This window comes from Pteropus vampyrus, unplaced genomic scaffold (genome assembly GCF_000151845.1).
Source record: "Pteropus vampyrus isolate Shadow unplaced genomic scaffold, Pvam_2.0 Scaffold12, whole genome shotgun sequence".
NCBI classification, from domain to species: Eukaryota; Metazoa; Chordata; class Mammalia; order Chiroptera; family Pteropodidae; genus Pteropus; species Pteropus vampyrus.
In genome coordinates this window covers 12,688,771-12,715,612 of record NW_011888793.1, presented here as the reverse complement: position 1 = coordinate 12,715,612, position 26,842 = coordinate 12,688,771, and the positions used below count along the sequence as shown (strand labels likewise).

The 26,842-nt window shown below is 35.7% G+C and overlaps 1 protein-coding gene, 1 non-coding gene and 2 pseudogenes across 2 annotated transcripts; 2 read left to right on the top strand and 2 right to left on the bottom strand.

Annotated features, from left to right (window-relative positions):
• Positions 1–795: 795 nt before the first annotated feature.
• SKIL (SKI like proto-oncogene) lies at positions 796–26,454 on the bottom strand. The gene is made up of 7 exons (XM_011380331.2): positions 26,085–26,454; positions 22,694–24,456; positions 11,460–11,557; positions 10,143–10,375; positions 6,647–6,888; positions 6,128–6,352; positions 796–5,492 (listed from the first exon to the last, which is right to left on the bottom strand). The coding sequence occupies exons 2-7, from the start codon at positions 23,789–23,791 to the stop codon at positions 5,337–5,339; spliced, it is 2,052 nt and encodes a 683-aa protein (XP_011378633.1). The 5' UTR covers positions 23,792–24,456; positions 26,085–26,454; the 3' UTR covers positions 796–5,336.
• On the bottom strand, positions 2,737–2,849 carry LOC111732940 (annotated as a pseudogene).
• Positions 7,352–7,470, top strand: LOC111732957. The gene has a single exon (XR_002777774.1). It is a non-coding gene; the product is annotated as a 5S ribosomal RNA (ribosomal RNA).
• On the top strand, positions 19,871–19,989 carry LOC111732973 (annotated as a pseudogene).
• Positions 26,455–26,842: the final 388 nt, after the last annotated feature.

Genomic DNA, 26,842 nt, shown 5'->3' with positions numbered 1-26,842 from the left:
GAAATTGTGGTGATAGTTCTGCAACATTGTGAATGTACCTACTGCCACTGAATTATACACCTTTTATGGTATGTATATTTTGCCACAGAAAAAAATAATTGGAGGGTATGGTAACCAGACTCTAAGATGGCCTTCAATGATCCCTGACTCCTGGTATTCGCACTCTTGTGTAATCCCTAGAATTGATATAGACCAGATTTAATGACTCACTTCTAATAAATAGGATAGGGTAAAAGTAAGTGTGTGACTTAAGAATCCAGGTCATCAGATTGTGGCATCACTTTCTCTCCTTTGGATCACTGTTATGAAGGGCTCCATGACAGGTGCACACAGTGAGGAACTTGAGTGGCTGTCAATAGCCATGTGAGAGCTTAGAAGCAGTCACCAGGTAACACCAAAACTTCAGCCCAGATAACATAAAATTGCACCCTTCTAAGACTCCTGAGCCAGCACTCAGCTAACCTACTCTTGGATTTCTGCCCTTCAGATACTGTGTGAGGTATTTGTTGCTGTAAGGTGCTGAACTTTGGAGTAATTTGTTATACAGTAATGGATAACTAATGCCAGAGTTGTGGGTATGTGCTAAGTTAAAGCATTACACCAAGTATCATGAAAGAGAATAATCACTAAATGCCAGTATATTCATCACCTGAAATATTGCATAAATTTCACATTGTATAATTTAAAAAAGGTTTCTCAACTCAATCACTTAGTGTGTAATGAATAAGACTTTAAAGGAGCAAAGGAGAAAATGTCAACCTTAAGAGACAAGAAAGTAGAGCTCATACAGGATACTAAGATGGCTTGAATCAATTTTATTGGCATTAAAAGTTTTCATTTGGAATTCAATCCACGATCTACACAAGTTATTTACAAGGCATGAAAATGGAAACAGCACAAAATACAATTGAGGTATAAGCTAAGAGCACAGTATGTCATGTTTCAATAAATATAATTCAAAATTTGTAAACTAAGTAACCAGATAGATGAGTCTTGTTTTATAGTAAAACCATATAAAATATTTATTTCACGTGAGGTAGAGGACAGTTTTGTGTCATGTAATGCAACCAACCACAGCAATTTTAACCATAAAACTATACATCATTGGCAAATTTTTAAATTGAATTATGGTCAATATAGTCAACAATTTGTTTCAACAGTTGCAGAACAGGTATTTCATTTACTGCCTTCACAGATTAAAAATTCTGAAATAATTTAAGACTACTGTGTTGGCTTAATAGTATCAGGATAAACAAATACTTCTAACAGAATGGTTGAAAGCATGTATATTTTACTTCCCCCAAACTATAATTCCCCAAAAGATATCCTATATTTAGCAATTTTTAGTAGGACTTTTTTAAACTAGAACTACTTTAAGTATGCTGTGCTTTATTTTCAAATGAGGTATCTATATTAAAGAAAAAAAAAATCTTATAAATTCTTTTACATTCAACTAATTTAATATACTATTTTGTTTTCTGGGCTTAATTTTTAAATTTTAGTTTTTACATTTGAACACTTTCTAATTCAAAAACAGTAGCACTATATAAGACATTTAATTCTATTACTTAAAAAAAAAAGGCCCCAATTTTTATTGTGTAGTTTAAAGCCATTTAAAATGGAAAGATTTTACAAAAACAAAAAAACCAAAACACTGTCCTTTTAAACAAGATGTAATATAGAATACCTACATGAATTTTTCCAATAATGGAAATGCTTAAGTACTCTATACTTGAAAAAAAATTAAGCCGTTTATTCAATCCCACAATGTATAATACAGCAGTAATATGTCCCTTATTGCTGACAGCTTCAATATAAACTATAAACAAGTAGTTCCAAGCACAGAAATAGATATACAGTATGAGCACAACTTTTGTTGTTAATTTTTAATGTCCTGTTGTATGAATTAAATGCATAAAAGCAAATAAAAATGAGGATTAGTCCCTAAACAATCAAAATATGTCTTTTCATTAAGAAGAAAATTTTAGAAGCTCATCAAAAGCCTTCAGCACCAGATTTACAATTAATTTTAGAGAAATACCTTGAGCATGTTTCATATTGAGTTTCCTTATCATTTTATTTTCCTTCAAAAAGTCACAGGTGTGCAAATAAATTGGTTGTTTTGTCTAAAAATATATGGATAACCTGCAAATATCATTGTACTTGGTCTATTTCACCTACTTTAGTAACTGGTTTTTAATTCAATATGTACAAATGATTTTATATCTCAATAGGTAATATATTAAGTATACTATAAAATTAGTTTAAGAAGCATAAAAGCATCCTAATTCTCATGGACACAGAAATTCAAGCTAAAGAATATGCTTCACAAAACTAAAGCACAAGCCAAACCTATGTTGTTGGTTAAATCTTTTCATAGTGTTACAAGTTGCATTTATGAAATTAGGGTGGTTTTGAGCTTCCTCGAAGACAGCAGATTTTACATTTACTACCTTTATAGATTTGGTACCTTTTTCTCATAGAGTACAGAAACTATCATCACCCAAATTAAACATCACCCATCACCCAGTAAGCTAGTATTCTATCTTTTCTTCCTTCTAAAGATGCTCTAGCACTCTCGATAGGCCGTTCCTTCAATGCAGCTTTTTAAAGCATTTTTATATTTTTCCTAAAAAGAACATTACGAAATCTGAGGGAAAATCTGCTTACCTAATGATTTAGCACACAAAACAACACAAACTTTAAACTAGCAATCAACACACAAAATGAGCATGCAAAGAATAGAAGAATAAGTTTATATGGATAAGATATTTTAGCAGAGGACACTTTTATTAAACTGACAAAAACAGATACTACACTTGATCTTAGCCACAAGGCTGAGATGTGATAGAGGCCACTTTTAAAATATTACAAAATCTCTATATTTTCAAGCTATGTGGTGCAGTTTAACTTAAAATTATTTTTAACTAGAATAGGTATAATATTTACAAGTGACTAAAAAACTATTTTCAAGGAAGTTAAGACAGAAACCTATGGCACATCGAAGTATCTTCTGGAAAATGAAGACTACACAATTTCACGTAACAAGTTTTCATTATGTGAAGAACTAGAAAAAATATTTCTTTACTCAATTCTAAATTAAAAGTTTATGATAATTTAAAGTGTTTAAGCATTGCTTAGAATTTTGCAATTCTAAGTAAAATATTGCAAAGATGAAGCAATTTATTTTAGAAGTTTTGGGTTGAAACTTAAGTAAATTTAACATTTACTAAATAACAAACAGAAAGATCTTGAGTGAATTAGAAAAATAAATGAAACTACAGGAGCTTGAGTTTGTCTCTTAAAAACCTTAGCTGTAACACGGGTAATTCATAACTAAAGCGAAACTGTATCATAAAATGTCTTTGTGATTTTTCTTTCTCCAGATCTAAATAAAAAGTATTATGAGGGTAGGTCATTTTAAATTTGTTCCTCTACGTCATTTTTACATTTGTTCCTCCTTGAGAAGATTCTAAAAGTCAACAAATTTAATTGCAGGATTGATACAGTAAAATTTAAATGGAAAATAGATAATACACATTTAGATTACACTCTAGCGAAGAAACTATACTTTGGGGAGTACAAAAATTCATAAGCCCGATCCTGTCTGATCTCAAGCTAAGCAGGGTCAGGCCTGGTTAGTACTTGGATGGGAGACCACCAAGAAAGATCAGGTGCTGTAGGCGTAAAAAATAAAAAAATAAAAGATTGTAAATTGACAAGATCCTTGCAATCTGTGAGGTCAATCAAGGGTTGCCTCACCTAAAAAAAAAAAAAAGGAAGTACAAAAATTCATTTAGGATACATTAGTATCACTAAGCAAAATATAAAAATAACTAGTTTAACCTACTGATTTTTGAAGTTCTGTATCATTTGAGTAGCTATCATTTACGCTGGGAACAGCATATAACCTTAACTCTAGCTGATTTATTTTAAAAATAAACTTAGCTCTCAAGTAATTTCATTCAGTACCTTATGCGAGAACATGAGAAACATAAAATTTATGGGATAAGAATATCAATTAATAGTAGCTTCAGGAAACTTCCTTTAAAAAATGCATACTAAGAATTTTACTGAATATCTTTTAAGCCACGAATTAACTAATAAGAAATTTGCCATTAAGGAATGAGACTTTTCTGTGCAAAAAAAAAAAAAAAGTGCAGAAGATGTTGCCCCTCTACCAAACTACAGAATTCCTCTCTTCTAAAAATTATCTAAAAATCTTTTAGTAGCAGATGACTAAAACTCCCTATATTAACCTATCATACACTAATCAGTTGACTGTAAATTCCTGATTTTGATAATAAGTAGTAATTGAAATGGTCCATTCGGGCAAATTTTGATAAGACAACATTTAAACATACAAAAGTCCAAAATAACCTTCAAGGCATTTAATATTTTACAATTTAAAGGAAAACAAATTATATAAATTTCAGTAAGACCCATAACTACATATAAAAACTGTACAGGAAGATTATGGATTGTATAGAAACTGATGTACATCAACAGTATCAGTTTTTCTCAAGAACATTAACATTTCACACCACTATTAACATAAACAAAAGTTCAGAAACTTTTACATTTTATTCTCTCTCTCCTGACATTTCCTCATAAAAAAAATAATTCTAAATATAACCACGTATAAACCAAAAATCAAATTACAACTGCTTCTTGTGTTTAGCAGCAGGATTATAACAAAGCATACTATCATTCCCCATTTATGCCCACGGGGTGTGCTATAACTTCATCAATGAAATTCTTCTTTTGATAAAATGTCTCTTAGGAGACATTAAAAAGAAGAAAACTGATGGAAATTCACTCCACAGTATGAACAAAATAAAAGCAAATTTTGTATATAATAACAAATATATCAACTTAGAAAGTAGATCGTTAATGGAAAAAACTGGAGATTCAACCCCTTAAGCTCTATATATTTGAAATATGACACCACCATTGTTATCTAAAATTGAGTCTGAAATATGGATAACAAAATTGACCACAATTATTTTCCACCATACAATGCAGCTTTTAAAAAGTATGCAACTGTTAAATCTGCATTAGAAATATAGGCAGGTCATCTAATAGTTGAAACCACAGAGTACTGTTACTAAGCTGGTTGCAAAAAAAAAGTACAAAGAAACATACATTTCCATTCATTTGGAAAATGTAAAAATTTATGTACTAATATATATAATTTCTTCATTTTCTCTGATCTACAAATGGATAAAACACCTAAGTTATCTTCATGCAGATAAACTGTTCGGAATTCAATTAGCAAAGCAAACAAACAAAATAAACCCTGTCGAGAATACACAGACGAATCTCTTTAAAGGTTTCTATTCTTTAGCAGTCTTTGATTTCAAAATCTGCAGCTTTAGCTCTTTTATCATCATTTCTAACTTCTGTCTTGCCTCCCGTTCCTGTCTGAGTTCATCTTGGAGTTCTTGCCTATCCGCCTCGGCATGGTCCAATCTCTGTCTTAATTCTGCCAACTGTGTGATTTAAAACAACTTTGTCAGTTTTCATTCAGTTTTGTGTTTCCATTTAATCCTCACATAATGGCAAAGCTCTTCCTTCAAATTCATCTTTATAAAATGAGCTATTTAATGCATACTATAATCTTTTGAATATCTAATACTATTAATCTGACTTTGATATGACATTGAACTGAAGGAAAAACAAAGGGTTGAGAGAACTGAACACCCAGCATATTTTCATTATGCACTAGCTTTAGCACACCTCTCATCATCACCGCCTACCCATGTTAAGTGTTATTTGTTCATCTTCTCCAAGTTCATTTTTGCTCCGGTGTTTTTAAACAGTGGACAACAGTTCATGTTTATTAATTTGTTGGTCTGAAAGCTAATATACTACATTAAAATATAATATAACACTTGATATTCAGATGGAGATTAGCAATTTGGGCAACTAAACTATGGAAACCCAATAAAAGTTTAAAGTAATAAAGCAATCGAGGTCAAAAAGTCGCCTTGGATGATATAGCATAAAGTTATCTATAACAGAACTATTTTGAAATCTAACCCAATAAAATGAGCTTGACAAAAAATAATTTCTTTAACAGCTTCAATTTCCATGTTGAAAGGGCACTACAAACAGTAATTCTTACCTGTGCCGCATATTCAGCTTCTTTGTCTTTTTCCAAATTTGAGTCGCAAGTACATTTTTGCTTCATTACCTGCTCTAATTTTTTCTCTAAGTCTTTCTGTTCAACATAAAATTCTTCCATTCTTTGAGCATGTTCATTCTGTAAAGATTCAAGCTCTTTCTGTAAATTCTGCTGTTCTTCAGTGAGTTCCTTCATAGCTTTTGAACTATTCAACAATTCAACTTCCTGTAATATTAAAAAATCACAATATAAATTGTATTTACTTTATTTCTATCATGTTAAAAATTTCAATTCAGGAAAAATAGGACATATAATAGCTAAAAGTCAGTTGTCATATCAGTTTTATGTAGAAGTAATTATCTTGAAAAACTATTTTCTCTAAAAACAAAGTACATTAAAATTGCTTGAGTATAAAACTGAATAATCTTAAATATATCAGCAGCATCTCATCTTGATTTATCTTAAGAATAGGCAAAAGTATTTTTTCATAATGGGCTATTATTTAGATAATAATTTTACCATCTGAAGTTGTTGCTTCTTCTGCAAAATTGAGTCCAATTTTTCTTGCTGTTTTACATAAGTTCTCATTGCTTCTTCCATGATTTTTCCCTTATCATCCTCACAAATGACATCTTTGACAAGAAGTGGAGATGAAGCTGCAGTATCATGGTCAATTCCCGCCTTGCTTGTGTCTCTGACTGAGTTGCAAGTGGTAGACTCGGGTTTCTTTTTACTTACAGAATTATTTGAGATGAATGGATCTTTATAAAGCAAAAATGAAGAAAAAGAGTATGAATATCACTCTTAAAAAGTCACTAGAGCAATCCATAGATTAAAAACTAATCCCATTTACAAATGAAATAAAAAAATACTTAGAAATTTAACAAAAGTAGTACAAGACTTGAACAATAAAAACCACACAACATCATTGAAAGAAATTAAAGACCTAAATAAATGGAAAGGTATCCCATGTTCATGGATTAGAAGACTTAATATTGTTAAGAAGGTGTCATGAACTGAATGTTAGTGACACCTTCCTGCCTAGAATTCGTATGTTGAAATCCTGACTGCCAATGTGATGGTATTAGGAGGTGGGGCCTCTGGGAGGTGATTAGGTCATACATATAGAGCCACTACGATGGGATTTATGCCCTTATAAAAGAGATTCCAGAGAGCTCTCCTATGCTTTCAACCATGTGAGGACCCAGTAAGAAGATGGCTATTGTCTACGGCCATGCCACCCTGAACACACCCGATCTCGTCTGATCTTGGAAGCTAAGCAGGGTCGGGCCTGGTTTGTACTTGGATGGGAGACCACCTAGGAAGACTAGGTGCTGTAGGCATTAAAAAAAAAATTAAAAAGATGATGGCTATGAACCAGGAAGCAGGCCCTTGCCATACACCAAATTTGCTGATGCCTTGACCTTACACAGTTCCTCCAGAACTGTGAAAAATAAATGTTTATGATACCAGCAGTCCCCAACCTTTTTGGCACCAGGGACCAGTGCTCCTATGAGAATCTAATGCCTGATGATCTAACGTGGTGCTGAAGCACTGGGGTGCGACTGCATATACAGATGAAGTTTTACTCACTTGCCCACCACTTATCTCCTGCTGTGCAACCCAATTCCTAACAGGCCATGCATGGACTGGTACCGGTCTGTGGCCCAGGGATTGGGGAACCCAAGTGTAAGCTACCCAGTCTATGGTACTTTTGCTATAGCATCCCAAATGGACTAAGACAGCTGGTAATACTCACCAAACTAATCTACTTTTTCAATGCAATATATATCAAAATCCCAGTTGGCTTTGTGGCAGAAACTGACAAGCTAATTCTAAAATTCATATAGAAATGCAAAGAATCCAAAATAGCCAAAACAATCTTGAAAAAGAGTAACAAAGTTGAGGACTCACAGCTTATTACAAAGCTACAGAAATCAAGACTATGTATAGTACTGGCATAAGGATTAAGTCCATAAATAAACCCATACTTATATGGGCAACAGGTTTTCAACAAAGGCACCATGACAATTCAATCAGGAGAGAATATTCTTTTTGACAGTGCTGAGACAACTGTATCCACGTACAAACAATGAAGTTGAACCTCATACCATATATAAAAAGTAACTCAAAATGCATAAAAGACCTAACTGTAAGAGCTAAGACTCTTGTATGTAAATCTTTGTGACCTTGGTGTTTTAGACATGACACCTATAGAGAACCAAAGAAAAAATAAATTAGATTTCATCAAACTTTAGAACTTGCGTGCTTCAAAGGACACTAACAAGAAAATGAAAAGACAACAGACAAAATGGCAAATGATATATCTGATAAAGGTCTAGTATCCAGAATATATAAGGAGCTCTTAAAACCCAATATAAAGAGAAATAACCCAATTTTAAAATAGGCAAAGGATCTAAATATATATTTCTCCAGATTTGCAATGTCCAATAAAAACATGAAAAAACACTCAATATCATTAGTCACTGAGGACTGCAAATCAAAACCATGAAATACCACTTCACAACCACTAGGATGGTTATAATCAAAAAGACAGACAATAACAAGTGTTGACAAAGATGCAGAAATTAGAACCCTCATAAAGTGCTAGTGGGAATGAAATTGTGCAGCTGCTTTGAAAAACAGTTTGACAGTCTATGTTAAACATAGAGTTACCACATGAAACAACAATTTCACTCCTAAATATATACCCAAGAGAAATGAAAACATACATCCACATTAAAACGTGTGCGTAAGTGTTTAGAACAGCCAAAAAGTAGACACAATACAAATGTCCATCAACTGATGAACAAAACATGGTAAATATCTATCCACACAATAGAATATTATTGAGCCATAAAAGAGGAAAGTACAACATGAACTGAGAAAATATGCTTAGCGAAAGAAGCCAAACAACAAAAGGCCACAACATATTGTATGATCTCTTTTATATGAAAATGTCCAGAGTCTATAAAGACAGAAACTAGATTAGTGGTTGACAGAGGCTGGGGAACGGGGAGAATAGACAGTAACTTCTAATGGATTCCAGGGTTTCTTTTAGGGTGATGAAAATGTTCTGAAATTAAGCAGTTGTGATCATTGCACAACTTTTGTGAATTTACTAAAAAACCACTGAATTATACCCATTAAAAGCATAAATTTCAAGGTATGAATTATATCTCAATTATTTTAAGGTACTAGAATTCATTAACCTGGGAAATAAAATATAATGAAAATAGAGTATAAAGGTACATTCAAATTATTTACCATATTTAAATCCAAAGAAAACTAAACTTTAAAAATCTCAAAATTAAAGTACAGAAAACTCCCCAAGAATCTCAATTATCTATGTAAACAGTTAAATGACTAGAAGACTCTTCAACTGCTCCCAAAAAGCTGAAATAACTGTTAAACTTATCTAAGCTATAAGCAAAGCTCTGCAGCTACATGGAGGGTAATATAGGAAGCATTTAAGCAAAACATATCTTGTTTGGTCTGCGCTGTAACTAGGCAGCTTTTTTTTTAGATATCCAGCCAGCGTTCTGCATTCATGCCATCTGCCTGGCTCCCACAGCTATGAGTTTTCTATCCTTCCTTATCCCATGACTAAGTTTCCCTGAGTCCTATACCCAACTACTGTTCCATATACTTCTTAGCATTATTAAACAGGTTCTCAGTTCACAGCAAATTAGAAAGAAAAATAAGGACCTTCTGAAGAAATCTGACAGCAAAGAAAAGGCAGGAAGGGGAAAAAGTAATTAGACAAAAATCACTTGCAGTATGAAGCCATGTAGCCTATACATCAATCTCATTAGCCTCTATAACTATCGCCATTCTACAAAAGTACAGCAACTGAGGTTCTAAATAGTCACTCCGAATTTTGAAAGGTGGCATTTTTTACAATAAAAGCTTCAATTACCTGAAAAGTTCTCTTAAATGGAAATCCTCTTTGAAAATGCTGAATAGGTGTTTATTAGACACTTGATTTTTAAAAAGATAAGTTCTGAATACTTACCTAAACGGCTACATAATTCTCTACTTGTTTTTAAATCCATTTTTTCCTGTTCCTCCAGTGAGACATCTGGATAAGACACTGTTTTCTGATGTTTCCCACTACTGTGAGGCTTCTCTGACTGTCGTGGTAAGGATCTACTTGCCTCTGTCTTTGTGATCTCTTTAGACTGGGATACAGCAGAAGTAAGTGACACATTTGGGGCAACCACTTTATCACACATGTATAAGTAGTAGCTGAAAACAAAGAAAGGCATAATAAGACATGTGTTACCTTTAGGTAAAAAGCAAAATGTGTTACATCTATTTCAATGGTTAAACTTTTTTTTTTTTCACCAAAACAGACAACATAACAACTCAGAAAATAAGGGGCATAAAAGAGAATTCTTGAAAAAGTCAGTACTTTAGGCAATAAGAGCAAAATTACAAGAAATTTTTGTTATTTTGCACAAAGTAATTTCTAAGCACGAAAAAGGTACTCACTGGAAAAGAAAATCAGTCTCTTCTCCTACCTTCAAAACCACTTGAGAACTAAGAGCATGAAGTACTTTACAGCTCTGAGTAGGTAAGGTTTATGCCAGAAAGAAATCAAGACTATATGCTACTTTGGAGGACCATTTTCTTGCCTATCACCCCTCCAAAGGAAGGAATCATTGCTCTTTGTTATAGTGAGGCTGATTCAGTCCCGCCCTGTATGGCTATGGCTGGGTTCACCACAGGCCTAATGAGGAGCTCCCAGGGCCCTTACAAAGCTCTGAGAGAGAACAGGCACTCTGAATGCTGCCCCTGCTACTGGGCAGTCCTTGAATCAAACTCCACAGAACAATCTTCCTAAAATACTTTAGTACTTCCTAAGTATTTGATAAAACAGCAATAATAAACTGCAAAACTAAATCGAACTAAGATCATTTTTATTTAAAATATAAAAACTTGATTTTGAGTGAGGGGTGTAGTTACAATGAAAGCTTCTAATTTTCAAAAAGATTTCTTTTTAAAACATCAAACTTGCACACTAGACTCTTGAAGAGTTGGTTTACCTCTTGAAAGGAAGTAAGGAAATTAAAAGAAAACTTTCATTTTTTACTTCAGGGAAAAGGGGAAATGACCTCTTTCTAGAAAATAACACAGAAATACAAGAAAAGGTTATCTTAAATATTCAACACAATTTATAATTCATTTCACTGATTAATAAGAAAGTAAAGCTAAATAATGAATTCCCAAAGCCTAGAACAGACCTAACATATAGATGTTGGTTGAATAAATTAATGAATGAATGAACCAACAAACAAATGAATAAACTAACGAGCTAATATCCACTCACCTGGGGTGTAATAATGAATGTGTCTGAGAAACATGATCATGTTCCTGCTTTATAACAGGATACCATGACGGTAATTCCATTCCTGATGGTGTATCTATCTGTAGAAAAATGTAGAAGGGAAAGTTTATGGAGAGAAGATATTATAGTTAAAATTTTAATGTGTCAATCTGATAGGGCCTTAGGGTATCTCTGGAGAACCCTGACAAAGAAGAGTTACATTAATTACGGTCATCTTCTAATAAGACAATCTTTCCTTAAAGTACCATGTCTAGTCACTTGAAACTCAAAGAGACTGCTACATGAACTCTCCCATCACAAGAAGTTTCACTATGCATGTTAACATGGATTCCCACAAGTGATCTGATCCAATTTTATACTTATGGAATCTATTTTTTAAATCCATTTTAAATAATAGTATTCTGCAAATGTACAGCATTTATAAGTTGGTTCTTCTACAATCAGCTAGAATATACTCCATTCATATTGTATTTATTAGCATGTAACATTCTACATCAATAAATACTTTGCCAAACTAAATGTGAATCCACTTTGCTAATAACACGTATCAGTAAACCATATTTCCTCATAAACTGTACCTGTAAATAAAGAAGGTAACTGGCTACTTAATGAATCTACCTGATAAAAACTTTATACATCCTGCTTAATTCTAACAAATACTTCATTATGTAGATATCATTATCTGTTTTACAGGTTAGAAGACTGACGTTCAGAAACTGAGAAAGAATAAATAACCTGTTACTAACTGCTCCCTTATTTTGGTTTGCTTTATTACTTTGTCTCCCCTCCGTATACACACAAATATTTCATATTACAGTAATTACCCTGCTCTTTTGGGAAAAGGGTGTCTTAAAAGAGGGCAATTCACTAATGGAGAAGGGGAAAATGAACTGAAAGGAGGCATGGTTCAGGTGAGCAACAAATATAGGAGGTTAACAGACAAATCTAAGAGTGAGGGAGAAGGGAATTGGGATTGAGATAAAGGAAAGATGGGACAAAAAGGAGAGCTGGATATTCTTTGGACCCTGCCCCTGAGAGGCTCCATTCCCTTCTGCAACTAGCTAAGGTGTGTGGAGAATGACATCCTTATTCGAGAATGGATAAACACCACACTCAGGGGGACAGCCACTAAATACCAAGGAATTAGGAAAACTGTCCCACCTGACATCCTAATATTCAGTTCAGAACCAAGAAACTAAGTAAAATGAATGAAAATATCTCCAGATGCTAAGCAGTTGTGATTAAAGCAAAACCAATTCATAAACTGTCCATGGTTTGATCAGGGAGTTCTTGCTAATGGAAGAAACCAATGAGGGATGAAAAACCTCAGGAGAGGCCTGAGAAGTAACCCACTGTGCCAACACAACAGGCTGAAAATGGAAAGGAAACAGCTTTGGAGCATACATTACATAACTTGACCAATTAGATGATTCAAAGCCAATTAAAAGCCAAAAACAAAAATACGGTAATTTGTATTGGTAGGAGACTGACATTTTTGTTGAGAATCACTAGGCAAGAAGTTTGAAAAACTAACAAGACCACAAGATGATGGGGCGGGGGGAGGGGGGGTACGGAATCACATTTTTAAAGGATTTAAGAGTTGAGGATTCAGTGATGGCCTCTAGCCTCTAGAGTAGATTTAAAAAAACAAAAACAAAAAACTTCATAATCCTGATCAAATATTCTAAAGAAGTTCAGAATCTGAGGCAAAATCAACTGCTTATTAATAAAGTAAACCAATCACTTGTTTACATAGTTTCTCAATCTACAGCTCAGTTCTACCAGTAAATTAGAAAGGGAGCTGACTGCTGGCAACAGAAATACTAAATGATAGATGCTAGGTGACAGCTGACAGCCTAAGGAGAGGAGAATTACAGAACGTAAATATAAAAACTGATTCAAAAAGCAAAACAATTTGAGAGATTTTTTATAGGCTAGGCAAATAATTCAATATATCTCAACTGTCCCCGACCCTTATCACAACATAGTATAGTAACCAATGTTTAAGAAGTCTTGAGTCAACATGACATCATTAAATTATATTCTATATTTATACCACATATAAATAGTATGTCAGATACATATATACCATACTACGTACCACTTAAAAAGACTGAAAACTATTAAGACATTGTAGAATTCATGACAAAGTTTAAAGTTTTAAAAAACATGGTGCTGAGAAAAGTAGCTTCATTATCCAGAAAATTCACTTAGGCAGAACATTTGCCACCCCAACACTGTATGATAAAAGAGGTGTTAATTGGCATGGATAAGCTCACACTAACAAATCAAGGAAATATAAGATCAGCTTGAATTAAATAAGAATTTCTTTTCTATAAGTCATTTGTTAAATTCATTATTCAGGAAATAAAAATTCCACTTTAAATCAGTTTTATATTTGAAACAATGTACTGCCCAAGAAATAAACTGTTTCCAGATTTTTAAAATTAAAATTACTAAAACTGATTTATATGTTCAAAAAGTTTTCCTATTATGGATATCTGGAATCTCAAATCTTCAGAATAGCAAATTCTAAACTTCGGCCAAAGATCTTGACTTAAAATCTGACTCAATTTTGATCATTTCAAAACTCTACAGCTTGATTTGTGTAAGTTTTACTTTTATTCATGATTTAAACTCAAGTATCTTTATTGGATGGGAGACCACCTAGAAAGACCAGGTGCTGTAGGCATAAAAAAATAAAAAATGAAGGATTGTAAACTGACAAGGTCCTTGCAATCTGTGAGGTCAACCAAGGGTTGCCTCATCTTAAAAAAAAAAAAAAAAAAAAGACAAACTCATGTATATCTATTTTTCTACACTTCAAATGCCACCTTAAATAATTGTTAGTACATTTATTTAAACATCCATCCCTCTCTAGTTTCTGTCCCTTATTTGATCTCCTATTCTCACACAATCCCACTAACAGAGTTACAGATTAGGGGTTCTAAGGAAATCTTCCTTAAAGATCAACTAGTGTAGTCCCCTGGCCAATGTCTGAATTCCCTATTCAAAATCCCTGACGAGTGGCTGCTGGGTCTCAACTTGAACAGCAGCCTGAGGTCAAGGAGTGTCTTACTTTTGTATTTTCAAAAGTAAGCCTGGCATGTAGTAGGGATTCAATAAATATTTGTCGAATGAATTCTGAATGACAACATTGCTCATTAATTCCCAGGGTGGCCTTTTATAAGGTTATTCTGCTACCAAGATAGTTACAAGATAGTCTCTTTCACATTCCATATCCTACTCCAAGAAGTACCAGAGGCCCAAAGGTCTTTGGGATGTATTTTTATGGATCAGATCCACAAATTAAGTGTAAATGATGGGGAAATGTACAACACCAACCATAATAAAATGTTGAGAGTTAATTTTACCTAATATGCTGTGGTAAGCCATAAATACATTTATAACAAATTATGCCAACTGCATGTTAAAAATAATTAAGAAAAGCACATATTACACAACAGAACATTCACAGGCATGCCAGATTTTTTCATCTAGTCTGCATTTATGTCAACATACAAATTAGGTCTTCAAAAAAAGAACAACATAATTAAATCGCATAGTAGTAAAGCTACTACTGATCAGGAATAAAAATTAAGATACCAAGAGATGTGCATCTATTGCCTTTTATCTTACCTTTCAATATTGAAATAATTTATTCTCTTTGTGTATTTAAACATTAAAATAGAATACATTAAATGACTTGGCAAAGGAGAGAAGTAGATCACTTAGTAGCTTAAGCTAGAGCCTTAACATTTTTAAATGCTTTTGTCACCCAACTTCCCTATCATTATTTACCACAAAATGAATGGATGGCATTCTCCACTGAAGCACATAAGAAAAATATCAGTCATATTATTTCATTCTAAAAGTTCTTTCTCTAGGTCATAAAACAATAAATAATGTCTAGGAAAGCAAAATTTAAACAATACCAAAATATATGAAGGAGGTAATTTTAAATAAGTAAAAATTAGGGAATGTTTTATGAAAGTTTCTCTAAATTTCAACTTACTGTGTTATGTATACATGACCCTTTGATAATCAGACTTCCTAATAAAGAACCATTGTATTTTGGAAAAACAATGCTTATTAGTCTCACAATGAAATAACTTAGAGAACTTGATTTCATTTACAAAAAAAAACCCAATAAGCATTTTTGTCACCACTTTCTAGATACAACAGCAATTTCACCCACTCAGCACTATTCATAAACAAACATTCCAATTTGCATTAAAAAAAATCTTAAAATTCCTAGACTTATCTTCAATAACTTTGCTTTTAAGTGACACTCTAGTTTTTAATTACAGTAACAGATTAATATTTATGACCTTTAAGTCCTAGTGACAAATATTGATGAACTAAAGAAAGACAATGCCTCAAAATATTGGTAGGATTTTCAAAATCCCCCTAAAAATCAAAATTAAATCTTTTTAAAATATGTGGAAAAGTTATTTTTAAAAATATGAAAGGTAAAGATTATACATTTTAGTATTCATAAGACAGTAAATGTAAGGGCTATAAGTTGCTAAATTTAAGTCTATCCTCCTAATGGTATGATTAAATAAGAAATGTAATATAATACATATTAAATACACATTACAACATAAATCATTAGCAACCTTACTAAACACATGACTGAATACATAGTTAAGCAACAACTCCTTAGGTATAAAGTGAATATACCTGTAAAGGTCTTTTTACTGTGTATAACAGTTAAGACATTCAAGTGGTCAATCAATGATTTCAGGACACAAGAGACACCCTGCTATTCAGCTGCCAACAACTCTTACCAAAAGAAACTGAATCTCTCTCAGTACAGGATCAGGTTTCCTCAGTACTTCCAACATGTTGTGAATGAGTGTTTCAACAACTGAAACAGGAATAGTGTTACAAGGTAGCAAATAGCTACTTAAGGGATTTTAAGGCTTAGTCTTGTGCCTCACTTCACTGTCATTATTAGAATTTATCAACCTAAAGCAAAACTGGAACAATATGATCTAAGCATCTGCACTAACTTACCAAAGACAGATCTTCCACTAACTTACCAAAGACAGATCTTCAGGAGTTACAGCAAGGACTGCCATTCCCCTACACTGAAAGATCATACCACCTACCTCACAAAGCCAATTTAAAGTGATTAAAATGCTCATAGGAAAAGCAAAGGCTCATTTTCTTAAAATGTGCAACTGTTAAATTCTTCATGGAAGCTAAGCCATGTGAAGTCAGTAGTATGATATCACTCCCTTTACAACTTGAAGGAAAAAGAACTGATTAAAAAAAAAAAAAAAAAACTATTAATTCCTGGGACTTTTGCTTTTCTATCCCATTTCAGTATATATGCTATAAAAAAAAAAAATCATGATCTTAGATTATTTTGGCCTTTACCCAATGTAAATTGACAACAGCAAAGTGCAGATTAACTAATTTACCCATACGCAATGTACTCTATTTTTTATTTTACTCTATTTTGCTTTGTTTTGTTTTTAATGCTGGTGACCCACTAAATTGATTTCATGGCTTCCTGGTTCTTTCTCACCTGGGGTTCTCAAGAGAATAAGGCCAAATGTCCCCAGGCATCCATTGTATGCAATGAATTACCTTCTCTACAAAGTATTTAAAATGGTACTATATACCATCCTTGGGAGAAATAACAAACCATCACTCATATCTTTTTCTGAAAGGCTTAATTCTCCTCTCATGGAACCCCAGATTTTAAAAAAAAAAAAAGGCTGCATAAGTGATAAACTGCAATTTGAAAAATACTGCTCTAAGCAAACTATCTTAAAATTGGTCCAAAAATATTACTATTTCAATAACTAGTCCTGTATTAACACTTGTGCAATGTAGAGATGCTTTTGCACGGATTTACAAAGCATTACATATGCAAAGGAATAAATTACAATGGTAAATTTACTCCATTGTAAAATGATGAGGAACATGTTTTCTTAGTATTTACAATGGGTCTGCATTGCTTTCAAAATCACACCAAAGAATTTTAACATGGAATAAAAGCCCTAGTATTTTTTACCAAAATGGTCTTTAGTTTCTTAAACTTTTATTCCTTGTTCTCGTAAGATAAACAAAATATACCCTTTAAATGCTATTTGAAATCTCAAATTCAGTATCACGAATAAAAATAAAATGCTTTCTTTAAAACTAATCATATGCTCTTCCTCAAAGATCATTGGTAACTTTATAGGGCTACTAAGACTTTTCATTCTGTTATTCAAATCTTTATTAAGCATCTACCACATTCTAGATTCAGAAACTAGATGAATTCCTGCCTTAGGACACTTTCATCTACTGTTTATGTACATATTTCTGTGACACACTTCTAGGTCTTGAAATCAAAATGACTTGTAAATTAATTGTATATCTTTCCTATTCATTCCTCTTTCTGCCTACCATGGTGCTATAATACTGTAGTAATGAAGCGAACTATGCCTTAAAAAACCGGTGTATGGTTTATTTATATATTCCTTTTGCTTTTTGTAGTCTAATAAAATCCTTATTTTATGTATATAAACTCTCAACAGACCAAAATTCTGTATGTAAGCAAAATACAGGTTCAAGCCATTACTAAAGCTATTCATAACTAGTTCTATCTCTTTACTTGAACAAATTGAGTTCTGGCTCCACAATCACTTTCCACTCCCAGAATTCTAAAGAGACTGAAATTAACCCAATTCCTGTTTACATCCTTGTACTCCCAGTGGCATAAATTATAATGTATGCATAGCTATGAGAACACTATTGGCTGAGTAAACACTGATTCCTTGAAGTTTAATTTTTTCAGGCCAAAAGAATAAATTTCTAAGGTTTTTCTCATAAATATTTTTTAAAATATTAACATTTTTAAATGTTTTACCATTTAACGGTAAAATGAATATATACACTCTGTATTTCCCAAACCATAAGGGGGCACTATTCCTAAAGCCATTCTAAAGATTTCATTGAAATGTCCTTATAACAATTCTTATAACCTGTTTTGCACCTTCTTTTTGCACATTTCATTTTAGTAGGTAAACAAATATCCAATTAGTGTAATTCCTGTGTACAAACAACTAAGAGTGAGATACATTTGAACCCAACACTCAGTTATCTTATTTGTCTTAAAAATATCTTCACATAATTCTAAGTAAGTCAAAATGCTTGGGGAAAGGAAAAAAAAGTCTTCAAATATATAATAGTAAATAGTTCAACCACAGTTTAAAGTATCATCCTGCATTTTAAGACCTTTAACTTCCCAAATGCTTCACATCCAAACTCTCATTTGATCAGTTATCTTATTCATTTATTTGCAAATTATGTGTTTATTAAAGGTCAAACCATCATTTCTCCAAAAAAATTCCAAATATTCTAAAATAAAAGTGGTTTTTTTTTGTTTTTTTTTTTTTTTTACATTTAATCAGTAAAGGAAAAAAAATATTCACTGAGTGCCTTGGACGTGCCAGTCACTAAACTATGTTCTGGGAAAACAGGAAAAACATAGTCTCTAAACTCATAATGACAATTATTAATTTTAGAAAGTTAGACAAAACATTCATACTGGCCCCTCATAGGAATAAATACTTTACTTGATTCTGACCGATTCCCAACTTGATCAAAATTTTTGCTAATAACAATGCAAACTATACCACTAATGTAACAAATTATCATCAAAGCTACCACAATTATTACTGAAACATATTTTGTCCCAACACTACTCTTTGCAGTCGTCCATTCTCTCTAGTGTATTTCCTTACTTCCTAAACAAGGAAGTATATTAACTTCTGAAACGAAAGTATAGTAGCTTACAGAAGTAGAGAAATTTTTTGTACTATTATCATTATTCCAATGACCTCTGCAGAAATGATGAACTAAAAGGAAAATGCAAAACTAAAAATAGTGAAATATTTAATAAGCTTTAAGAGTAAATTTTTTAGTTAATATCTTTAGGTCATCTACTTGCATCATAGATAATGAGTTTGAAAATAATATCACCTTTCAAATTTTATTTACAAATGGTCCATTTGCTTAACAACCTTTTTCCCCACAGACAAGAATGTAGGATTCAACAAAATCAGAATTAGATCAAATAAATAATATCCACTGAGGATATGGAGAATCAGGAATATGATATTCTTGCATATATTTGTACATTGTGAAATATGATAACCATTTTTCTAATAAAAAGCACAAAAAAACTCAAGTGATTGAAAAGATAAATAGGTTTTCAACATCATTTTGCAAAGCAACCTAGGCAGATCTAAACTCAAGTGTATTTCTTGCAGTGACCTGAGTAAAAAAGTTCAAAATATAGCTTTAGCTTCTACAAAGAATACAGTCAGTCCTTCACATAGAACACTGATCTTATACCACTTATTTCTCTCACCTAAAATACAGTTACTGTCTATGGCCATGCCACCCTGAACGTGCCCAATCTCGTCTCATCTCGGAAGCTAAGCAGGGTCGGGCCTGGTGAGTACTTGGATGGGAGACCACCTAAGAATACCAGGTGCCATAGGCGTTTAAAAAATTAATTAATTTAATTTAATATAGCTACTAAATATGCAAATTAAATACAGCTATTAGCTATGCAAATTAAATATAGCTATTAGCTATACAAATAGTTTAGTGATCATCACTAATATAATTTCCATCCTTAGAAATAATTTAATAGTTGCTATATTTCAAACAATTGCCTATTTAGTTTCAGGGTTTTTTTTTTTTAAATCCAAAAACAATACTTTGACTACATAAACATATAAAATTACATTCATAGTTACACTAAACATCGTCCTTTATATAAGGTTACATTTAGTACACACACACACACACACACACACACACACATTTTTTTTAGGTCTTTCAACTTTTAAAAATGAGCTTTCCTCGGCCTAACTTGGTTTGTTTGGCAATCACAGATGATACTAAAAAATGTTTCCCAGTCAAGGAATATCTCCTTGCCCCTCTTACCAGTTAAATACCTTAGTCTAAATACAAGTTAACACAGAGGTTAAGAACCATTATACGAAACTGACTTGTTTTTTAAGTTTCCATTACTAAATTTGCTTTAGAGAAAACCAGTTAAAAGTCCTAGACCTATGTCAGAATGCCTGCATTTAACTCCTGATTCTACCACCTACCTGTTATACAACCAGGAGCATGTGACCCATCTGAGCCTGGTTTCTCATCTGAGAAACCTTGTTCAACAGACTTTCAAAAAAGAACTACCTCACAGTCTTAAGGAGTAAATTTTTTAAATGTGAAATGAAATGACAAGCATAACAAAACAACCACTCAAGTATGTATTACACATGAACCCAAAAAATCTCCTTCCTTAAAGGTTTGCTGAAATTTTTCTTAAGTTCTCTTAAATTGTTTAAAACTCATATAAAGTCGGAAACAATTCAAAATATACCAGAAACACTGTAGAAAATACTGCAAAAAATAATAGGAAAAGATGGAAAAATTCTCACATCTTCCCCAAAGAAAAAATAAATCCAAATTAATAAGTTCTGAGACAATAAAGGACTATATCCAGATGAAGGGTGGTTTCCATTTTAACCAAACCCTAGCACACTCAGTTTCAGTTAAGTAAATTCATCATCCTTTTTTTTTTTTAACCCTTATCATAGCTCTCAGATATTTTTTTCATAAACACAGAGCAGAAATATTAGGAAAAGTAGTTTATCCTAAAGAATGCAACAAAGATTGGAGCAAGAATATTTGGCAAATATTGGCAAATGCAGTCATCTATGGCCACATAAGGGCAGAAGCCCTAAATAACTTGGGGGTACACACATCATAAATATCGAATGGGGCATTCCATACTTTCAGAATATAATCTCTAAGGCACAAGCTTTACTGTGGGTGCAGTCCAGCTGTAAGCAAGTCCAGCAATTTGAGAACTGGCTTGAAGTCACTCCTGCTTCAAAATCTGTTACAACTGCACATGAACAACATGAACTTATCTGGTAGCCACAGGCAAGGAATTTCGAAGACCTGCAGATCCTTTGGAAGGAGCAGTAGCAAACTACCCTGAATTAGTTTAAAATTATCTTCATGGGGCTTCAAACGCAAATCACCATCTTAAAACTACACTGTTAACTAAATTTCCCTCAAAACCCTAAGGGCACTATAATAAAGCACAGGATACCAAATCTTAGATTCTAGCCAAGTTCTACAGTTGCTGTGAATAACCTTCCATCATTTAATATGCTCCATTCATTTCTTCCGTGAAGTAGAAAGGGCAGACATTATTTCAAGGAATAAAAATAGTGGAAAACTTAGATTCTTTAAAATGAAACATGGCCAATCTTTTGTACAAATCAAACAAAATTATATGCTCAAAAACAATGCTTGCCACATTTCAAACACTTAGTGTTAGCTATTACACTGACTTTAATCAAATAGCAAAATATATTTAAAAACTAGGCCAATAAACTGTTTAATAACCCAAATCTCATCTATAACCCAGGCATTCAAACTCACGGAATGGAGATATTAGTTTAGCCTACCACATAATACGGTGGGGAAAAAAAAATAAGTTTAAGATCTCTTTGTTGATAGGTTTTTATGTTAACATGTATTTAGTCTAAAATAACCTTTCATCTGTTCCGGCTGTCAATTTTTTAAAATTATTCCTTTAAAACAAATGTTGGTTATTAGAATCACAAATTCTTCAGTAAAATCTCTTTTCCATTTGTTTCCAACACTGATCAAGCCTAAATACTCACGTATGTAAACAATGTCAGAAATCCTAGATGTACCTTTGAAAAATGCTGTTTGGAGCTCACCACCAAAACTGTTTTGACTAGCTATTATACCATTTGGGAATGAGGTAACACCAACGTGTAAATTATCATGAATTCTAGGAAAACAACAGATTTACTCATCAAAAAGCAGGATGTGTGAGAGGATATAACTTGAGAAAGAAGCCCCAAATCCTCCACTCCCTCGCTACATAATCTTGAGAAAGCCACTTGATCTGAGCCTCGTTCTCCTTACCTGTAAAATGGGAATAATCCTACTTCTCTTACTAGGTTGTTCAGAAGCTCGAATGACAACACGCACAGGAAAGTACTTTATAGACTAAAACATGTAATACAAACATTACGTGGATCCATTGTTGTTGTTGCATGTCATTTCTTAACAAATTATAATCTAAATACTTTTGATCGCAAAGTAAACCATCAGTTATTCAAAATTGCTATTAAAAAAAAACTTGCCTTAGATTGAGTTCTCTTTCCATTTCTCATGCTAAATTTCTCCTTCATTTCTTCTAAAACTATCTTCAGTTTCTTTTCTTCAGGTGTCCCTAAGTATTTTTGGTTCACATGAAGATAGCAATGCCATTTAGCTGATTCAAAGCCCCAGTGGCAAGTCCTTTTGTCAGGTGATCTGTGAGAATGCATCACAAATGTCTGGGGTGCAAACATTCCACAGCACTCCAGACACTGAATACACGGAGCATCAGGCTGAACATAAAACTGGGGTGCAAATAAGCCCTGACATTTGCCCAAGCATTCATGTTCCACTTCAAAGGCACTGCCAGTTTCTTTTAACTGAGCCAATGAGTTTTTAGCAGGAAGTATGCTACCATTTTGCGGAAAAGTACGTGGCCGCAATAAAGCATTACATAGTCTTTGTGCATCAGTTAATGTGATCAGCCCACAAGATGGGGCATTGAATGGAAGTATTCCCAGGACCTTTAAGATATGAAGCTGGTCTGAAGTACACCTTGAACAATAGATGTACAATTCGTCACACACTGTATTTATTTGCTGGAGTGAAAATTCTCGGAGAACAGAATTTAAGACTTGGGGCAAACAGAGTCTCTTCTCTCCTCCAACCTGAAAACAAGAAATTGACTCCCCTTCCAACACAGTCTGGGTAAGTTCTGTGGAGCTATCAGAAGGGATGAGCAATGGACCAGGAAGAACCTGAGGAGATGGAAGAGGCAAAAATACAGTAGGTGACATGCTTTCTTGGGAGTATCGAGCGGAAAATGCTGCTGGTCCACCCAGAGAGCTCTGACTACTTAAATGGAATTGTGCCAAAGTGTGTTTCAAACTGGGATTTAAATGTAAAGGTTCAGGCACAGAGGTACAGGTTCGCTTGACATGCTCTCCATCAGTTTCCATTGGCGTTTCATAGTCATCCAAGTGTTCCTTCTTTACTGTTGGCATCTTGTTTATCATCATTTTTCCATTTGCATGAATGTCTGTCATCATTTTTTTCACTGGAGGGCTGCCATCATCTCCCAACCCATTCATTTTTTTATTCGAGCCCTGAACCAAGGAGAAATTTGTCTGTAGGTTTTCCATTGCTAAAAACTATTGTATTAAATAAGTAAATCTGAGATTTGCATTGTTATTTAATTGCTTACTTGAAGAAAGTAATGTATACCAATACTTATGGTAACTTACTCCCATAGAAAATTTAAACTTCCAAAGAGATCTCTTCCTAAATTACTCAATAAACATTGAAATTTGTTCGGTTCTGCTTATACTCTCGTAAGATTTCACTCCAAGTACTATAAAATTTGTTTCCAATAATAAAGAATTTTAAGAGGCACACCTCTGAGGAAACTTTTGTTTTTTAATTCTTCGGATACATTAACTTAAAGTTACCAATTCTCTCAATTCAAGATTTCCAGGTTCAATGCAATGGTTTGGTTTGGTTTGGTTTTAAGCAAGACAAGTGAAAAGTTTATGAAATTACTTCCGTCATAAAACCTAGACACAAACACGAGTCAAGTGATGCACCCAAATTTAATTTTTGGCACCAAGGACAACAAAAAAAGAAAAAAAAAATCTTCTCTAAAGATGATAATCTGTTGGTCTGTGTTGACAAACTGAAGACTTGTATAAATCGTCAGGCCAGTAAGAAGAGCCTCTGACTCCACTTGAACTTTTACAATTAAAGATGATTTAAAGAAAAACTGCCCAGTTATCTTCAAGGATTACTGTTTGTTCTTCTTTTAATTAATCTGGAAGAGAAGGAAGATGGGGGGGGGGGGGTGTTACATTTGAATTTGCTCCAGAGGCCAAAGGGTCAGTTTGAAACCAGTTTCTTAATCTTAAACCTGAGTTCATTTTACCAAAGGTGACACCTGAGTGATTTCTTTAAATTTAACACCAGTTAACTAGAAGAACCTTCATTTAATAAGGAAATTTGGAGAACGGGTAAAAGGAGCAATAATATCCCTCAAAAGGGAGACAGGGGTACTCCAACTCAGAATAGGAAAAACATTCTATTTGAACAGACCATCTCCCCCAAACTCCATACGAGGCTTTCCAGCTGTGTCACTTTAACTAAAACAATCCATTACTTCATCTCCTAATTTAAAAAGAAACACTAGTTTCATCTCCAAAAATCGGATAAGTTAACATATCTACCATATGTAACTAAGTTACAATCTTAAGTGCATTAATTCATCTTCAGTGTATGTTATTTTTCTGAAGTGACTATAGACAAAAATCAATTTTCCTTTAAAAGGTTAACGAATTTGATTAATGGAAGCCAGAAGCTATAGCCTCCATGCCTGGGAATCTCCATCCTTGAACAAGGCTAATCTGGGACAAAAAGCACACGGCAGACAGACCTCACAAAGACTGCAAATGGAAGAAGAGGGGGAGAAAAGATTCTTCTTCCACTTCTATCCTGAGAGAAAACCCAAAGAATTTCAATAAATAAAAAATTTTACCTCTCAAACTCCCAGCAATTTACCTTAAAACAGACCCAATGGGTTAAGGACCAAGGCCACTAGCCAACGTAGTGACTTTCGCCCACCACAAGAACACCCCAGCCAACGCAAACCAAGAAAAAGGGCAGAAGGCATGACCTAGAATTGGGGAGTCCCCTCATCCCTGATATCTTCCACCCACGCAAAGCCACCCACCCATCTCAAACCTGAGGGGGAGGAGGAGTGGAGGACAAGGGACCCGGGACGTTTTGGGGTGTGTGCAAGGGGGTAGTGGGAAGTAGAGGAAGAGGAGTCCCCCAACCCCCACCCGCGACTTGGGACAACCCCGAGTGCCCTCCTAACACGGTCCCACTGCGGAGGCCGCGGGGAGGACTGTGGAAATCCCCCGTGCACCCTCTCCCCGGGAAGTTCTCGGACGTCACCCCGGCACCCCTAAAGCTACACCACCGCCCGCCCTCCCGCCCAGGGCCTGAGGAAGAAGGGTCAGCGAGCGGGTGGGGCGCCAAGCCGGAATCCCCATGCCGCCGGGCGCCGACCGACCGGGTCTAGCCCGGGGCATCCCCGCAGAGAGCAGACGGGAGGCGGAAGGGAGGTGGGACGGTGACGGGTGTCCCAGTCTCCGGGGTCCCGACGGCTAGGGTCAAGTGCAGCGCCCTTCTCTGCCCACGCCCACCGCCCGGGGTCAGCGAGGCACGATCCGCCGTAGGACACCCGCCCACGACCCCGTTGGCCCCGACCCCACCCGGGACCCGCGCATCTAGACCCTGGACTCCGGCCTCCACGCCCGCGGAAGCTCGACGAGCTTTGTTAACTCCTCGCCACCCCCGCGGCCGCCGTCGGGTTCCCCAGGGGCCGCGCGACCCCTGCCTCCCGCCGCGTCCGCCGCGTCCCCCCGCGAGCCGGGGCCGCACCTGTGCCCGCCGCCGCCGCCGCTCGCCTGCTCCCTTCGGCTGTGCCGGCGCCGCTCCGAACCCCACACACATCGCTACACACAGCCCTCTGACGTCACCGAGCCCTCGGCCCGCCCACGTCACTGCGGAGACACACGGCTTCCCGCAGACGCCGCCGCCGTCTCCGGCCGCCCGGGGTAGAGCGAGGGCGGCGGGGAGGGGAGGGAACCGAGCCAGCGGCGGCAGCGCGCGCGCGGGCCCGCCACCGTCGCCCCGCGGCTTCCAATCCCTCGGGGACGCGCGCGCCGTCTGGCCTATTGTGGTTCCTCAGGGCTCCCCGCGCCCCGTCGTCTCGCGCGCGCGCCCCTCCCCCCAGGCGCGCGCCTGGCGTTCCTGGCTCCGCGCGCCGTCTGGGCGGCTGGCGCGCGACGCTGTCTGCGGTGCACCCGGCGCAGACAGGATGTTCCCTCCCCGCCCCACCCCCACCGTCGCCCTCCCTCCTTCCTTCCTCGAGTCGCCCAGCCGGCTGTCTGGGACCGCCACTGCCCCGCCCCCGCCCCACCCGCTGCTCTGTGGTGACGGGCCAGACCCGGGGGCGCCCTGGCCGCTCGGTCGCCGCGCGACAGGGAGAGAGGGGGCAGGGCGGCCGCGCGGTGCACTGTGCGCGACCCCAGCAGCCGGCTGGGCGGAGGCAGGGCCCGCCCGAGCGCCGCCGCCCGAGGTCAGGCACGGGCGACCCTCCCCCCGCGGGGCCGCAGCTGGGCCGCCCCGCCCCGGAG

What these genes read in the sequence shown, in the direction of transcription:
- SKIL (XM_011380331.2), bottom strand. Translation starts at nt 23,791, where the DNA reads ATGGAAAACCTACAGACAAATTTCTCCTTGGTTCAGGGCTCGAATAAA. An exon ending in CATTCATTATTACACCCCAG is followed by an intron (nt 10,376 to 11,459) that starts GTGAGTGGATAT and finishes CTTTGTTTTCAG; the next exon opens with CTACTACTTATACATGTGTG. An exon ending in AGAATTATGTAGCCGTTTAG is followed by an intron (nt 6,889 to 10,142) that starts GTAAGTATTCAG and finishes TGCTTTATAAAG; the next exon opens with ATCCATTCATCTCAAATAAT.